General features: G+C 35.8%; 2 protein-coding genes and 1 long non-coding RNA gene across 3 annotated transcripts in view; all 3 read left to right on the forward strand.

Annotated features, from left to right (window-relative positions):
• Positions 1–659: 659 nt before the first annotated feature.
• On the forward strand, positions 660–14,926 carry LOC136276304 (uncharacterized). The gene is made up of 5 exons (XR_010714792.1): positions 660–761; positions 1,444–1,478; positions 2,192–2,283; positions 2,467–2,658; positions 14,864–14,926. It is a non-coding gene; the product is annotated as an uncharacterized lncRNA (long non-coding RNA).
• On the forward strand, positions 3,896–5,814 carry LOC109617119 (uncharacterized). Its single transcript, XM_066086947.1, has 2 exons — positions 3,896–4,011; positions 4,385–5,814. The coding sequence occupies exon 2, from the start codon at positions 4,489–4,491 to the stop codon at positions 5,812–5,814; it is 1,326 nt and encodes a 441-aa protein (XP_065943019.1). The 5' UTR covers positions 3,896–4,011; positions 4,385–4,488.
• A 371-nt stretch (positions 14,927–15,297) lies between the features above and the next one.
• LOC105317743 (neurogenic locus notch homolog protein 1) overlaps positions 15,298–18,247 on the forward strand; it is a 28,334-nt gene continuing 25,384 nt past the window's right edge. The window contains exons 1-4 of the mRNA XM_066088010.1: positions 15,298–15,416; positions 15,664–15,795; positions 15,878–15,930; positions 16,065–16,172. Coding sequence (XP_065944082.1) covers positions 15,788–15,795; positions 15,878–15,930; positions 16,065–16,172 — 169 coding nt within the window. The 5' untranslated portion in view covers positions 15,298–15,416; positions 15,664–15,787. The remainder of the gene's footprint in view (positions 15,417–15,663; positions 15,796–15,877; positions 15,931–16,064; positions 16,173–18,247) is intronic.

The raw sequence follows: 18,247 nt of genomic DNA on the forward strand, positions 1-18,247 counted from the left end.
GTATGAAAAGTTAACAATTCGTCATTATATGAATTTCAACACATATTATGATGATAATCTTTTCCTTACAGGACACTTTCAGCGTAAGTTTTCCTTTAACTTATGATTTTACTTTTTAAATTGAAGTAATGTTTGATAATTTTTTTTACCCTTTTTCTTTTTTATCTTTTTGGAGTCTCCTAACGATGAATAATACATATACATGTATGCTGAATATTGAAGTATAATCACTAAATATGTTTTTTCCCGCATATCCTATTTATTTACACGGGTTTATTTATGCAGACGTATAAATTAACAGATTAAATGGGCATGGTCATATTTTTGATAAAAGTTTATTTTTGTATTTTTATTGTTTACAATGCATTAATATTATATGGATCAACAATAATATGGGGTTCAGATGTAGAATTAAAAGCAAGATACATTTAATAGATGTGAGTTTCATTTAAAGATACCTAAATTAGCAAATATACAAAATGTGATCCATTTTCGTCATGATAACATGAGCAAGTCTACAAACACATACATGGACATGACACACACACACACACACACACACACACACACACACACACACACACACACACACACACACACACATGCCTACACTGTCGCATAAATTTTGTTTAATATACTTTTATCTCTAATTTGAATAGAGCAATGCCCTAACACATGTGTGAATAGCGAAAAAATAGTCTGTGTGGGAAACCAGTGCATTTGTGCTTTGAAGATGAACAAGAATGAAACATGCATGTCATGTAAGTTTCATAGCTTTTAAATTTCAATTTTCTCAATCTATGTTAATCATTTATTGTCTTGCATGTGTCATCGTCGTAATATAAGCTTCTTCTGATGCATCAGGACTTATTATTTCAAACTTGACTCACAGCATTATCGGAACTTACGTGTTACTAATAGAAAGCCTGTAGATTCCGAGAGTAGAAACAAGTCATTCTTATGCAAAAACTAAAGAGCTAAAGGGGTCGTTTTAAAGAATTCATCCTTTTAAAAATAAAAATATATTTCTTAAATTATAATCAAAAATAGGATTAAAAAACTCTTTGGAACCATTGTACCAGATATACGAGCATCAAGAAAGGTGTTGTTTAGACAGTGAAAAGGGCATCAGGAAGTTAAACGTGGCAATATGTAGGGACTATTTCAAAATATCTTTTAGGATTGATTTAGCTACACGGTGAAATTCAATTTGGAGTTTGACATTTGAAGCACCCTGTCGTAGGGAAAATACACAAATCAGTCCAATTATAAAACTACAGGATCATAATGATACATGGCAGTCGAAAAGATATATAAATTAAAATTAAAAAAAAAATTTACTTGCGAGCATTATGACTGCTTGACGTATTTTTGTTTACATTTTCGTTTGGTTTTATTAAATTATACATAATTTTTTAATTGAGTGTTTTATATTTTTAAAAGATCAAACAAACAGGTTGAATACTAGTAGCAGTAACGTAAGTATAATTTGTTTTTTTTTTATTACTCGGTATTTTTGAATGGTGTTGGAACTAATCAAATAATTATTGAAAGTTATGAATTATGAGCAATTTATTTCAACAAATAGGGAAACATGCAGATTTTTTTTTGCGAATGATATATAAGAGGGTAGCCAAAATATAATTTAATTATAACTGAACGCACAATTTGTTAAGAAAAATATTGAATTTAAACAAAGATATGTAAAGCAAGAGATTTAGTAAGCTACGCTACATATACTAGCGTTCTTCTCGTTTACATGGATAAATGAAATATAATCTCAAAATGCCTTTATACTAAAATGAATTTGAAATGATAAATGCAATAAATGTACTAGAAATGAGGTACATGTACACTTTATGAAAGTGTAATAAAACAGAAATATTCGCAACGACAAGGCTCTATTGAAATTTGCGAATATTTCGCGCACGCAAATAAAAGTTGAAATACTAATAAGGTTCTGGAAACTGTTTTTTTTAAGGTAAAAAACCCCTTACAAATGTACTCAAGAGGATAAGCTTGTTATATTATGATAAAAGATAAAATACTTTTAAAGTCTAATCAATAAATGAACTTAAATTAAAAAATATGATTTCTTAATTATTACTAGTAGTTTAAGAAAGCTTAAAATATTCCTTTTCGTATTTTATATTTCAGAATCAGTAATATTTTTTTTAATTTTTATCAATAGAATCCGCAATTTGTTTCACCATCTTTTGGGTCAGTTATAACGTGCGATACGTACGAGAGTAAATGTCTGTTTCCAGTCTATATATACTCAGAGTAAGTTATTAAATTATTGGAGTACTTTTGTCTAATTAAATCTCTTAGTAAAATACATTTTGGAAGATTCAATTTAATGGTTTTAAAGATATAAATAATTATGGTATTGTGTTGGATAAATCCACTGTGGTATTTACCTGGTTTTAATATTTGGTAGACTTATTATACTTTTTTCATCTACAGATCTACCCCAAAATTGTCTCTTTTCAAAGAAACGAATAATTCTATCTTATCTGGTGGAAAAATCAGTATTTTGCCTCCAGAAAACAGCATGGATGGTTTTTATAGAACGACAACTTTGCTTACCAAATATATGCCCGTTGATTCAACGTATCATGAATTTGATATTTGTCTTAACGTTGCAAAAGTCTCATCGTAAGTATTTGTTTTTGCTTTCCAAGGAATGTTTCTGCACTTCGAGTAATTCATGCAAAGTAATTATCAAACCGTGAATTTATATGATGATCCTTAAGCGGAAAACTTATGGATTACATTTTATCGAGGTGCGATTTGTAAAAATAGGAATGTGTTTTTTAAATGCAAGGTGATGATCGAGTGGATATTGTTTCATACACACCAAATTCTAGAATTTTTAAAATGTTTATTTCCTTTCAACAGCAATACTTATTTACAAATGCCAGACACCCTGGGCATTAAGACAGCTAGCAACATCATATGATTATGCAATAACACAACAAATATATGTGACTACAGATTTGTCAAAAGTTTTACTGTATCTTTAGGCAGTCGGGTGTTTTTTTTTGTTTTCAAAAAGAAATAACATTCAAGTCCCTATATTACATGTAAGGGTTTTTTTTAGAAGAATTTTTAAAAATTTGTTCAAATAATGCCACAGACTTTTGACATTATCACTATTTAAATTAGATGTGTTATGTCTTTATTTTTGCAGATGTCACAATTGTCACATTTTCAATTTCCCCACATAAAACTTTGTTGTGCAAGTTTTAGCAAAAGCTATATTTACCTTTTTAACGCTGTTTTTTGTGCCATGTTTTAACTGATTACCACGGTTATTTTATTATGAATAAAATGAATATTTTCATACGCATATTTATAAACGATTCACATAAGTGTATATCTGCCTGTGACTGCAGGAAAACTTACCAAGAGAAATATAATGGAGGAAAAGGAATGACAGCAAGTTTGTTTACAAATTATATAATAAAAATATTTCTTCAAAATTTTCGTAAAGAAAGAATAAATATTATCAATAAACATATATAGCCTGCAATTTTAATCATAAATGATCAGAGAATTAATACTCAGTACATCTTGTCGGTTTAAATATGGATTTATCATCGTTGATAGTGAAGCCATGAGTGTCCATTAAATGCGCTGTTTGCTCTACATTTCTTTGGCATTCTAATTCTGTTTTGCTTATTAAAAGCGAATCGTCTATCTAGGCCACATTAGCATGTCCGTGTTTTCTAAAAGAAGCGAACACGGGTTTTAACAGTTTCGTGAATATTTGTGGAGCTGATGCCAATCCCATGGCCAAACATGTGTATTGGAGCTACTTGCCTTTCCAATAAAATCTCAAATATTTTCTGTCATCCTGACACACATTGTACGAATAATAAGCGTTGTGGTGAATTCGGAACTTATGTGTCCGGTTTGGTTTGTTTTTTATTGAGTTCATCCGGTGTTTACATGTGCTCGAGGCACTTTTGCCCAACTCATTTTTGATGTACATTTACGCACTACGGAGTAAGTATTTTGTTTAGCATTGTACAAAACATTTAATTACACCCAGATAACCAATTTGCTTTAATGTAATTCTGCTTTCATCCCTTTAGATGTCAGTTCATCTTCGCTAGGTTTATCAAAACATGTGTAAGGCATAATGTAAAACATGGAAATTTAGGAACATTGTTAATTACATGCTATTTAGTCACACTAGCAGAATGTTACAGTTAATATCCTATATGTTCTTACAGGTTTTAACTGTTATTATCAATCTGAGTTGTGTATAAGCCCTAAACCTTTCCACGATAACATTTTCTTTATTTGGCACAGTGTGAAAAATATATTGGACTTGACATGGTACAATTTTCTGTAATTTGTATTTGTACTTTTGCAGTTTTTACCCTCACTGGAGGAGCAATAAACACTTAACTCAAGTAGAAGTTTTAGTTGTTTAACGGCACAGTAAAAATCCGTAAACCGGTAAGATTGGTCATCAAGATGAGTCTGCGGTCGGAACCAACCAGGAGAAGCACACGTATGAGGAACCTGACAACACCAGCACAGGAAACTTACGAAGCTCGAGTGGACACCTTTCAAAGAAGGCTAAACAGTATTAAGAGTGAGTGGAGGGAGTGTTTTGAAGAAATAGAGAGATCAAGCAGGGATATTAAAACTCTGAAATCTATTGACGATCTTCTTGTGAAAGGCTTCGAAACGTATCAAAAAACATCCAATGCATTTTGTGATTTCTTGAGAACTGTACGCACAGAACAGAGCGCTAATGAACTTGCATCTCATCTCCTAATTAAAGAGACTTTGTTAGGAAAAATCAACGTAGGAAGAAGCAAAATTGAATATTTGATTTCAGAGGGATCATTCAAATCGCTGACTCAGCGATCACTTTCATCTGGCTACAGTAAATCTTCAAGCCGATCCATAGGATCTATACTGTTAAGGAAAGAAGCAAAACTAAAAGCCCAGCGCACAATGTTGAAACATTTAGATGAGGAACTAGTGCTCGAGGCTCAACTAAAACGTCTGAAGGCCCAGCGAGAAATGAAGATGGTAGAGAGCGAGCTTAGTGTTCTTAAAGAGGACCCACGTTTACAAGAGCTTGCGCCGAGTCTCTCGAGTGAGTCAAAAACTGAAGAATACTTGAAGCTTCTCCCAAGGTACGAGCAGGATCGCAAGCAGCATGAAAATGCCATAGAGACATCCCAGTCCAACAGCTTTAGTGATTGGAGACAAAAGGAGGATGCAGTTGTATCAACACCGAAACAGTCTTCCACTTCCCCTCCTATAGCAACTGCTTATGTCCAAGAAGAGACACCACAATTACACACACTGAGGCCGTTCGACGACACACCTAAGACTCAGCTGAACCCCGAAGTACAACCCTTCACTCCGAGACAGACGGAAGTAACTCAGCAGAGTCAGATGATCATGATAGACACATTTACTAAGCATTTAGTAAAAAAGGACATCATCATGTCAAGGCTGTCAAAATTTGACGACGATCCGATAATGTACGTCTCATGGAAAAAGGGATTTATTAACATTATGGAAGAACTCGGAGCTTCGGAAACAGAAAGACTAGAATTATTATGTGAAAAACTCGGACCTGAGTCTTCAAGACAAGCTAGAACTATAAGAGCCTGCAATGCAGACAGTCCAAACATCGCAATTAAGAAAATCTGGGAGGGACTGGAGAGACGCTTTGGAGCGGCGGAACAGATCGAGAACTACATCCTGAAGAAAAAATTAAAGAATTCCCAGAGATTTCGTCGGATCACTTTCATCTGCTCCACGACCTGGCAGACCTAGCATCCGAGATTGCATCATTAAAGGCACAACCTCAGTTTGAAGTCTTATTCAGCTACTTTGACTCAAAGAAAGGTGTTAACGAACTTGTGCAAAAACTTCCATGGAATCTGAAGGACAAGTGGACTTCAGAAGCAACAAAACAGAAGCAAAGTATGGGAGTGGCATATCCACCCTTTTCAGTCTTCGTTAAGTTTCTGGAAAACATGGCAGAAATGAAGAATGACCCTGCATTCCAGTATGAGAAGAAAGGGGGCAAGAAACAACAAACTTTTTCGACTCAGCAACCGAAACAGTTTAGTAGGAATGCAGTGAACAGGACTTTACCATTAACCAGAGTAGCTGCTAGAAAGACCGAGACAATCACAACTTTGGAAGTGACGGACATGTGTCCACTACACAAGAACAGTTCACATTCCCTTAACGACTGTATGTCCTTCCGCCAAAAGGCAATAGGAGATCGTAAGAAAATGATCCTAACTAATGGAATATGTTTTAAGTGTTGCAGTGGCAAGAAACATAGGGCTAAGAACTGTAAAGCAGATGTGAAATGCAGTGTGTGTCAAACATCGTTACATCCGACGGCTCTTCATGAAGAACCATCTGAGGCACAAGATTCTGGACGATATGCGGTGAAGAACAGAGAGGGGAACCCTTATGAAGGAGAGAACAGACCCATTGTCTCTTCAGCCTGTACAAAGGTACATGGAGCAAGTAAATCTTGTGCAAAGATAGTACCTGTTCGAATAAGTATTATTTCCAATCCACGGAAGTCGATGCTGGTTTATGCGATTATCGACGACCAGAGCAATCGGTCACTGGCTACCTCATCGATCTTTGACTACTTCCAGGATGATGGCGATGATGTCTCTTACACATTAGTTTCCTGCTCTGGAACAGTTTCAGCAACTGGAAGATTCGGTACTGGTTACACAGTGGAGTCTGTAGATGGTACATGTCAGTTAGAGTTCCCAGAACTGATAGAGTGTAATGACTTACCTAGTAATAGGGAGGAGATCCCTTCACGAGAGGTCGCCTTGCAGTACTCCCATTTGAATTGTATCGCATCTGAAGTTCCCCCGCTTTTTGAAGCAGCAAATATAGAACTTTTAATAGGGAGAGATCTTATCAGTGCACACATAGTTCACGAGCAGATAGTCGGAGAGAAAGATGAACCCTTCGCACAGAGACTTGCTTTAGGATGGGTCATTGTCGGTCAAATTTGTCTTGGTGGAGCCCACCGACCCGAAGTCAGGACCTTCAAAACATTCGCATTGAAGAATGGCAGACCCTCAACCTTTGAACCCTGCAACAGTGAGTTGTTGGTCAACGACAACCTGTTCCAGAAGACCGAACATGATGAGAAGATAGGATTCTCGATAGAAGACAGAATTCCTGAAATTGATGAACACATCATTCGAGAGAGATGACAGTGGCCATTGGGTGGCTCCCCTTCCATTTAAGCAGAACCGACTACGTCTACCAGACAACAAGACCCAAGCACTACAGCGTGCAAGAGCATTTGACAAGAACCTCGTCAGAACTCTAGAAAGTACGAGCATGTCAAGGAGTTCATGATAAAATTGTTCAATAGAGGACATGCAGAGAAGGCACCTATGCTCGAAGATGGAATAGAGAGATGGTATCTACCAATGTTTGGTGTGTATCACCCTAAAAAACCAGAATCCATTAGAGTGGTATTTGACTCATCCGCTCGTTTTGAAGGAGTGTCCTTGAATGGTTCACTGATGAAAGGGCCAGATCTGTCTAACAGCTTGCAAGGAGTACTTATGAGATTCCGGTTAGATCAATATGCAGTGATAGCGGAAGTGGAGCAGATGTTCCATAATTTCCGAGTGAGAGAAGACCACCGAGACTACCTTCGTTTTTTGTGGCATCCTAACCATGACTTAGACGCTCCACTGGAGGAATTTAGGATGACAGTACATGTATTTGGGAACAGCCCTAGTCCTTCAGTTGCTACGTTTGGATTGAGACAATCTGTCTCGACTGCAGACCCGGAAGTTCAACATTTCGTATCCCGTAACTTTTATGTTGACGACGGGCTGATGAGCTTCAGTGATATACCTCAAGCGGTGGACCTTATCAAGCATACACAAGAGGCTCTCTATGAAGGAGGACGCTTACGTCTACACAAAATCGCATCAAACTCTGTCGAAGTTTTGCAACATTTTGAAGCAGAAGATCTCAGCAAAGACCTACATGGGCTTGATATTATGCAAGACAACTTACCAGAGCATAGAAGCCTGGGAATTGCATGGAACATTGAAGACGACACGTTTATCTTTAGGGTGAGCAAAGACCCCAAGCCCTTCACACGACGAGGTGTCTTATCAGTCATAAACAGTCTCTTTGATCCCATTGGATTTACAGCCCCAGTGACAGTGGTAGTACACAAGAGGCTCTCTATGAAGGAGGACGCTTACGTCTACACAAAATCGCATCAAACTCTGTCGAAGTTTTGCAACACTTGGAAGCAGAAGATCTCAGCAAAGACCTACATGGGCTTGATATTATGCAAGACAACTTACCAGAGCATAGAAGCCTGGGAATTGCATGGAACATTGAAGACGACACGTTTATCTTTAGGGTGAGCAAAGATCCCAAGCCCTTCACACGACGAGGTGTCTTATCAGTCATAAACAGTCTCTTTGATCCCATTGGATTTACAGCCCCAGTGACAGTGGTAGGGAAGATGCTTTTAAGGGAGGCAATGACCACGAAGTGCGACTGGGACGACATACTCCCGGTCAGTTTTCAGACAGACTGGGAAAGTTGGGTAGACTCACTTCATGCTCTAGATAGGATTCATATACCCCGCATGTATTGCCCACTTTCTGTAGGAAAGGCGTTACACCTAGAAGTTCACATATTTTCCGATGCATCTAAAGAAGCAGTGGCTGCTGTAGCATACTTGAAAGCTTTCCACCAAAAACACTCCGAGGTAGGATTTCTTCTCGGCAAAGCAAAGGTTGCCCCTTCGCATGGGCACACCATCCCAAGACTTGAACTATGTGCTTCAGTCTTAGCTGTAGAGATGGCTGAGACTATCCGAGAAGAACTACAAATTCCTAAGGACAACTTCACCTTTTACACAGACAGCCAAGTCGTCTTGGGATACATCTCTAACGATGCTAAAAGGTTCCATGTGTATGTGTCTAACAGGGTGAGCAGAATTCGTTCATTTTGTGAACCAGGACGCTGGAGATACATCATGTCTGAACAGAATCCTGCTGATGTTGCGAGCCGGGGTTGCAGCACACGGGAGTTGCCTCAAAGCACTTGGCTTTCGGGACCGGATTTCTTGAGGGATGACACGTAACTTGGAGATCAACCTCAAACCTATGACCTTGTTAATCCAGACATGGACGAAGAAGTTCGCAAACAGGTGACTTGTAAGAAAACCTTCATTGCATCTCAGGGATCTGAATCGTCACAGCCGGGAAACTTGTCTACATGGTGTGAGCGGTTTAAGAAATTCTCAACATGGATGAGTTTAGTCCGTGCCATTGTGTGCCTCAAACGATTTGTGGCTAGAACCCGCTGTAAAAAATCAAATCCAGTAGCTCTGAAAGAAGATGCTGAACGATTTATCATTACACAGGCTCAAAACGACAGATATCCGTCAGAGATTCATGCAATCAAAAGCGGAAAACACCCACCACTTAACAGTCACTTAATCTCCCTCAATCCAGTACTAGAAAAAAATGGGATCCTGCGAGTAGGAGGTCGAACTAAACACATGAAGGCTACTCACCTGACCACTCAACCTATCATTATCCCTAAGGATCACCATATTGCCACATTGTTAGTACGTCACTACCATGCAGAAATTCATCACCAGGGTTGACACATGACAGAAGGAGCAGTCAGAGGCGCAGGTTTCTGGATTGTTGGATTCCGTCGGCTCGTGAACTCTCTGATTAGATCATGCATTATGTGCAAAAAACTGCGTGGGAATCTAGGATGGACAAAGATGACGGACCTACCGTTGGACAGAATTGAGCCTGGACCTCCTTTCAGCTTTGTTGGAGTCGACGCATTCGGACCTTGGCCAGTTGTTGTAAAGAAGACTACTAGAGGTGTCAGGACTACATCCAAGTATTGGGCCATTCTTTTCACCTGTCTTGTGTCGAGAGCCATACACATAGAGCTTGTGGGAGATATGAGTAGTGAAGCTTTTATCAATGCCCTGAGAAGATTCATGGCCATTCGTGGCCCCGTGCGCAAGTTTCGTTCAGATAGGGGCACAAACTTCATTGGGGCGATGAAGGAGTTAGGGATAAGTGCGTCATTCGATGAAAGTGGAGTAGTACAAGATTACATGACAAAGGTTTGATCTACATGGATCTTTAATCCACCATATGCACATCACTTTGGGGGCGCCTGGGAACGTCTTATAGGATCCTGCCGTCGTATTTTGGATGCCCTGCTGTTGGAGAACAGACCTAAAGACTTAACATTTGATGTTCTTAGCACCTTTATGAGTGAAGTTAGCGCCATTATGAATACTTGTCCACTGTTGCCTATCTCTAGCGATCCAGAAGCTCCATCGGTTCTCTCCCCATCCATGATCCTGACGCAGAAAGAATGCGACCTTACCTCATCAATGAACATAACAGGATTTGGACCTAAAGATGCTATGAAAAGTCAGTGGAAATTGGTTCAAAAATTGGCTGATGACTTCTGGCATAGATGGCAACTCGAATACATCCACTGCCTGCAAACTCGCAGAAAATGGCAACTGCCAGGAGCGACCTTTAAGGTTGGTGACGTAGTTTTAGTCAAGGACGACAATTCTCATCGTAACACTTGGCCCGTTGGTATTATTAAGGAAGTGTTCCCAAGCAAAGATGACATCATTCGGAAAGTCATGGTCACCGTTGTCCGTGATGATGTTCGAAACTCATATGTGAGACCTATTACAGAACTTATCCACTTACTTGACTGTGAATGATGTAGTTATGAACTGATTGTGGATGCTGTTATGATTGCATACAACTCCTTTCATAAAGTAGTCAAACCTGCAATGATTGTTTTAGTCAATGCTTAAAACAAGACATGTTCATGTTATGTATGGATTTTTTCATGTAACTACTTTTTTTTATTTGATTTGGCGATTTTTCATAAACTCGGAAGGGGAGTGTGGTGAATTCGGAACTTATGTGTCCGGTTTGGTTTGTTTTTTATTGAGTTCATCCGGTGTTTACATGTGCTCGAGGCACTTTTGCCCAACTCATTTTTGATGTACATTTACGCACTACGGAGTAAGTATTTTGTTTAGCATTCTACAAAACATTTAATTACACCCAGATAACCAATTTGCTTTAATGTAATTCTGCTGTCATCCCTTTAGATGTCAGTTCATCTTCGCTAGGTTTATCAAAACATGTGTAAGGCATAATGTAAAACATGGAAATTTTGGAACATTGTTAATTACATGCTATTTAGTCACACTAGCAGAATGTTACAGTTAATATCCTATATGTTCTTACAGGTTTTAACTGTTATTATCAATCTGAGTTGTGTATAAGCCCTAAACCTTTCCACGATAACATTTTCTTTATTTGGCACAGTGTGAAAAATAGATTGGACTTGACATGGTACAATTTTCTGTAACTTGTACTTTTGCAGTTTTTACCCTCACTGGAGGAGCAATAAACACTTAACTCAAGTAGAAGTTTTAGTTGTTTAACGGCACAAGCGTCTTGTAAATCAATTGACGCAAAATTACAATTCTTTGATACTAAGTTGATTGCGGACGACAACGTTTCCAATGGTGATATTCCATAAAGTCATTCAAGTGTTTTAAGTTTAGTATTACTCTCAACTTCCATTTTTTCTTTGGTCTGACGAAGATATTTGAAATAAATTCGTTTTTGTTATGATCTGACACTACTTCAATAGTTTTCGTGGATTGAAGTTCTTTGATTTCAATATCAATGATTTCTAAATCAATTTTGTTGAAATTAATTGGTTTGGGATTACTGCATTGAAAAAGCGTATTTGAAATTCAATTGAATAACCTCTTCTTGTTTTTTTAACTAGTAAATTTTTTAATCACTTGAAATCATTTTCCAATTTTCATAATGACCGGCAATTTTCCCCGCCGTTTTTTGACGCAGCTCAAATTTTTTGAGGTATTTAGAAACTCACCCACATTTCTGAAGATAACACTTCCTGATTTACTTCTTCGTCAGCTTGTTGTTTGTGTGCATTTTCTTTTTATAGCCATGGAAAGTGCGCTGGCTTATGTATGTTGGTCTGGTTGTCGGGTCTTTGACCTTGGTATTTCCGACTTGGCAAGCTCCGCTTGTCGGCTCTGATGCTGCTACCCGAGATTCAACCATATTTGCTCCCCGAATAGTTTGTCAGTGACGGGATAATCGTGTGAACAAAACATCTGGAATTAGCCGTTACTCTCGGGTTGGATGATGAACTCTCGTCTTCTTTGTAATAGATCACAGTAGACGTACGTCATTGATTTAAGACTGTCCATTGCCAGGGTGGTGAGGCCCTTCATTGACGGACCCTCTCCCTGTTGCTTTAATTGATCCGCTGCAGTTGAGGCACAATTGCATTGGCTACCAGAGTCTGAGTATGTTGAAGTTTAATGTCTTGATTTTGGATTCGTCGACTGAGGTGGGCGCGAACTACATTTAGATGGCGACTTATTAAGCACATTTCGTGGTCGATTATACCTCTCGCTCACTTTCTTGATCTTTTCAGCATTGAGCAGTGCACGCCATTGCTAGTTACTTTGACCATTTTTTCATGAACCTGCTCGCCACATTTTTCCTCTGTGCTAAAACATTCGGCAAGTTCATCTAACTTTTGTTATCAAACTCTTCAGCTTCATCTACTTCATCAACTTAATCGACGAACTCGTCCTTCTGAGTTTTCTCGTCATCTTCTTCATCCGATGACACGCCACTCATATCTGTCGAGGAACACAGTTGATTTTCAACTTTCCGTTTCTGTCCTCGTCTTTTCAATTCACCGACAGATGATGCCAAGGAAGAAATATTGTTTCGCATTCCTTTTATCATTGTCAGTATTGATGGGTTCACTGGAGCCTCTTTTTCTTCCGGAAGGCCGGCAGCCATTTCAGAATGCTCAGTGTATTCACTCATTTTATGGATATGCAAATGTCAATGCGATTAATTTGCAAAATAATGCATCAATACGCAGTTCAGCGTTGATAGGCATTTTAGCGTTAATTACGCTATATGTTTTTAGAACAAAGTTATATAAATTTCACAAATCACTACAATACTATAATGAAAATCACATTGTAAATCCAGATACTTGATAATGATTAATTCACGTCTGCTGCAGAACAACGCTAACTTATGTATGAACCACGCGATAATCTTATCATCTCATTTGAGACAGAGGCACCAATTGGGGGAGGAGAAATAAGTCACTCTCATTGTAATGCTCAATTTTCTAATCGATATCAGATCCCGGTACAATATCTTGCATTCGTTTAGTACACAACCTGGTTTGTTTCAATCATTTCATGCATCAATTTTTCCATTTCGTTTGAGGAGATTATTTAACACTGAAAATATTTGAAGATGATTTTATTTTTCTTACTTTTATATTTTCCATTTTTTTCCCGTTGCTCATCCTTTTTTTGTAAGACATTTGCCTTTATGTTGCATTTGCCTTTTCCTGGTCCGCCGAACTAGGAATGCGCGTCTTGTGTTTGGCCGTTCGTTAATGGTATCAATGCTATTATGAATCGAGGCGTCGATCTCTGAATATGACACAAAAAGTTAAAATATGACGTCTCGGACATTTTCAATACTCGAACTGGAATAGGACATATAAGGCATGTTTTCCAAACCAAGACGTTTTTACGAACGCCCGAATTTACTCAAATTTTGTATGAAAAGAAAAAATGCTTACTGCAGGGCAATAAAGTTCTTGTCAGTCACAGCGTGAGTTACCAACAGGTATCGTTTATATACCCTTAGATAAATATTAACAAATAGTGACAAAATAGTTTTACATATTTTTTACGTACTTTTTCTCAGAAAAATATTTTTTTTTACTGAAACTAAAGGCTATTGATTTCATGTAGCCTAAAATCTGTCGATTGTTTTCCTTCGGACTTAAATCTCTGGACATTTCATAATATTTAATAAAAATCCGCGTTTTTTAAGTTTTTTTTTTGAATACTTGTAGTAGTTGCCCTTTGAAATTACTTTCAACCTAGAGAAGTTGCTCTTTGAATTGACGCCACATTGTTATGTCTGAATCAAATATAATAACAAAATAAAATAACAACGTCAAGACTTTCTCAAACCTCTGTGGAAAAGGGGGAAACGTTTGACATTAATTAGCAACAAAACATTTTATTTACACAAGAATGTAATAAAGATTTGCAAAATTTTTTTAAAAGGTGAGAATAAGATTTTTTTTTTAGAGTTTGACTGTGATAAATTGGAGGAGATGTAAAGCAATTTAAAGCAATTTTTACATCGATTTGAATAGTTTATCTTTTTAAGGGAAAAATGTCTCACTTAATAGTCTTTAGTTGTCCTCGGGGAAAACAAAACGCTTTTTGGGTATGTTCATGAGAACAAGAAAACATAGGGTTGATCAATTAAATAGATCGCGCAGCTTCATCTCGGCGTCAATGAATATGATCATCCCGATATATTTCGGAAGTCAATCAGTAACAAACCTAATAAGTAATAATGATATTTCCTAGAAGGGATCAGATGGAAACCAAGATTTGATGATTTGCAGTTATTTGTGTCAAACAACAGTATTAACAACCCCTGTGCGCACGTTGGGAGAAAAATTGATACATTTTTACTAAACCCGTTGGTCTTAAAATTGTTAAAATCTTTTCGATTTCCAGTAGTAAAAATATTCACGTTGAAATCTAGTAATTTTCATTACATATAGTCGTTGGTGTGACACAATTTTATTCTACAATTAACAATATCTGAAATTTGTATTGATAAAAATGAAAATCATTCGTTAATGTTTGTTCACATCTGTCATTTTCTTACAGACCCCAAGTTATAACAGATAAACGGTGTTTTCACGTTGTCGACAGAAAAGTTCCGTCTGGTAATGAAATATGTTGTGATATTTTAATGGAATGTCTAGATGACTTTTTATCGTATTATAAACATTCGGTGTTTTTTAATAGGTAGACAATCTGTAAGTATTACATTTTATGCAAATTCCATAAATCACCTATAAATTTTCTATCGTAAACATTCGTTTAAATGAAGTGTCTTAAAGATAAGACTAAAGAGAAGTTTATACGAATATTTAAATTTTTTAATATGGAGTGCATGTGTTTAACAACACGCACGCTAATTGTCAGTTTATTGTGTTTGCATCACATGATCAAACGCTGTCATTCAGTCAACAGAAAAGGTGTACATGTAATTGCACATACACTATTAGGCTTTTGAAATTAAATATTTTTAGATGTCACAACTTTACCCTCATTGTAAATTTGCAATACCAACACTTCCAAGGGATTCAATTGTTGGATGTGAAAGAAGGCAACCTTGTCATTTTTTTGTGTATGCTGAAACTTATAATGGAACTTGGTAATAAATCTTGTGTTTGTCAGGTTAAATTTTGGAAGTTAAGTACCGATACGTAAAACAATTTTTGATTATAAAAGATTATCTACATTACTAGTATCGCTCATATACTTTCTTGTCTTGAAATTTTTATGAAAAATCATGCTGAAATTAATCAATAATCTGTCTTTACCTTGCCTACAGCAAAGGTTTGTTACTACATTGTTATCCTTCTGAGATAATTTTTAAAAAATTATTTCTCCTTTTGTAGCCCAAATATAACTACAAATAATCAAGATACAGGGATATTTAATCCAGAACTATCTTCGGGACTTTGTAGATATGAAGTTGCTTACACTAACACATCTCTAATTGGAAAAAATACTGTTTGCTTTATGGTTTGGTAAGTAATGACATTATAGAGATATAACGGAATATTTAATACTAGCACATTTTATATAAGAAATATTTTGTTTTTGTTGAAGTTCCAAAGGAGAGTCTAGATGTTTCCAAATGTATACCAACGACATACGTGATCGTAAGTGAATAGTTTCATATATATTTATAGGAGAAATCATCTTAATCGATTATGATAACATTCAAATTTTATTTAATATGTATTTCAAAAACGTATATGAATTTAAATTATTCACTATCATTCGATATTCAAAGAATGCATCTCAAATCCTTGCTTAAATAACGGAGACTGTCAAACTGAGTCGTCAGGGAAGTCCCGGTGTGATTGTCCATACGGATTCTGGGGAATATATTGCGAGAAAGGTATTGTTTACTTTATTTGAGTATTTTTGTATTGAAAACTCCCCTTTGTGCACATTTAAAAGACGGACACAGAATATTTTGAAGAATTCATTTTTACGTAGATTTTAATAACAAAGTTTTCAGATATCAACATTCTATTTTTAATTATTTAATTACAGGGTTTTGAAACAATCATTCATATTGAAAAACAAAGCAGTTTGTTTCACAAACAACAAAACGTTTGGTTGTTTATAAAAGCAGGGTTTACAGGAAAAAACATGTAGTTGTGGTAATGTGGCACGGGACAGTTTTTTGGTACAATTCACTGTAGAGCCAGGGGATGATTGTCTTTGGAACTCTGTAACTAGAATTTCCTCAGTCCCCGTTTTAGCACAAATACCTTTAATTCGCTCTTTATAAGGCCGATCAACAATATCCGAAGCCAATTACTTTTCAAAACCTGAAACATTTTTTACATACTGGTTTTTTATGAGATTTTGACCCTTTTACATTTCGCTACTTTTTTCATTATGTTACAGCTTTTTATACTCCCTCCAGCTAATTCCCTGCAAAAGGTTGACATTATGTACCGTGTGCATGTTGCACCATTGTTGCAACCTCTATTGAAATAAAACAAATACTGAAATAAATTATTTCAAAAGTGGTTGGGAATGTATTTCTTCTTCATAAGAATCACTTTTAAAGTACAACTACCATTAAAATTATTTCTTTCAATCATAGTTGGGAATGAATTTCTTTATAAAGATTACTTTATAATTACTGTTGCAACACGTTTGGAAAGAACGAAGATGTATATCATTTTTCCAAACTATTTTCAAATGCAAGGAACACTTTATCTAACGAACGATTTCAAATACACAAATAAGGATTACATGCATGCGTGTTGATTTGCTGTGTATGTACTTCATTACAACTACTATTGAAATATATTATTTCAATAGTGTTTGGTGATTAATTTTATTACGACCACTGTTGATATAAATTACTTCTATAGTGGTTGGTTATGGAGTTTATTATAAGAAATAATTTGCAATCACTGTTGAAATACAAACACCATTAAAATATTTTATATTATATTTCATTATAATTCTGTTTATTGAAATATGTTATTTTAAAATTTTTTAAATAATAGTTTGAAATAAATTTCTTTTTGCACATCACATGTATGATAAATCAGTTTTATTTAGGTCGTGGATGTATATTATTAAAAGTTTCAATTTGCAAATAATTGTTCAATGTTACTTATAGAAAAATATTAATATAAATGTCACTATAGAGATAAATTATTTCAATAATGGTTGAGGATGTATTTCATTAAAAGTGTCACTTTGCATATACTTTTGAAATACAACCACTATTGAAATAAATTATTTCAATAGTGGTAGGGGATGCGTTTCGTTTCAACCACTATTGAAATAAATTATTTAATAGTGGTTAAAGATGCGTTTTCTTACAATCACTATTGAAATCAAGTATTCAATAATGGTTTGGATGCATTTCAGCTTTTTGTCTATTAATCCGTCTGTGTGTAACACTTTCCATCCGGTATGGACATTTCAAAATATAAGAAGTATGACTTATGAAATGATGAATTCCTTTTTAATTATACTTTTTTTTTTACCTTTGTATCATCATGTTTCCCATACCACCTCTTATTTGGAACCAAAAGTGTTATACGCAGACGGAATAATAGGCATAAAAATGACATGCATCTATAGTACTATATTTTATTTCAAAAATGGTTATAATTTATGAAATGCATACATAATCACTATTGAAATAATTTATTTCAATAGTATTTCAATAGTGTATGCAAAGTGATCCTATTAATGAAATACATCCTTAACAGTTATTTAAATAATGTATCTCAACAGTGTTATTTATGATAATATGTATTATAAAAATATTGAACAATTATTTACAAACTGAAATTAATAATGAAATACATCCATAATTTATCATAAATGTGATATGTATAATAAAATTTATTCCTACTACTATTGAAAAAATTACTGTTGAATTTAGGCAGTAGCTGGACTTTTATTCCTATAATGAAATACATCCATAACAACCAT

The sequence above is a fragment of the Magallana gigas genome, chromosome 6, assembly GCF_963853765.1.
Source record: "Magallana gigas chromosome 6, xbMagGiga1.1, whole genome shotgun sequence".
In the NCBI taxonomy this organism is placed as follows: domain Eukaryota; kingdom Metazoa; phylum Mollusca; class Bivalvia; order Ostreida; family Ostreidae; genus Magallana; species Magallana gigas.

Excerpts from the sequence above, each read along its gene's own strand:
- LOC109617119 (XM_066086947.1), top strand. The coding sequence starts at position 4,489 with ATGAGTCTGCGGTCGGAACCAACCAGGAGAAGCACACGTATGAGGAAC.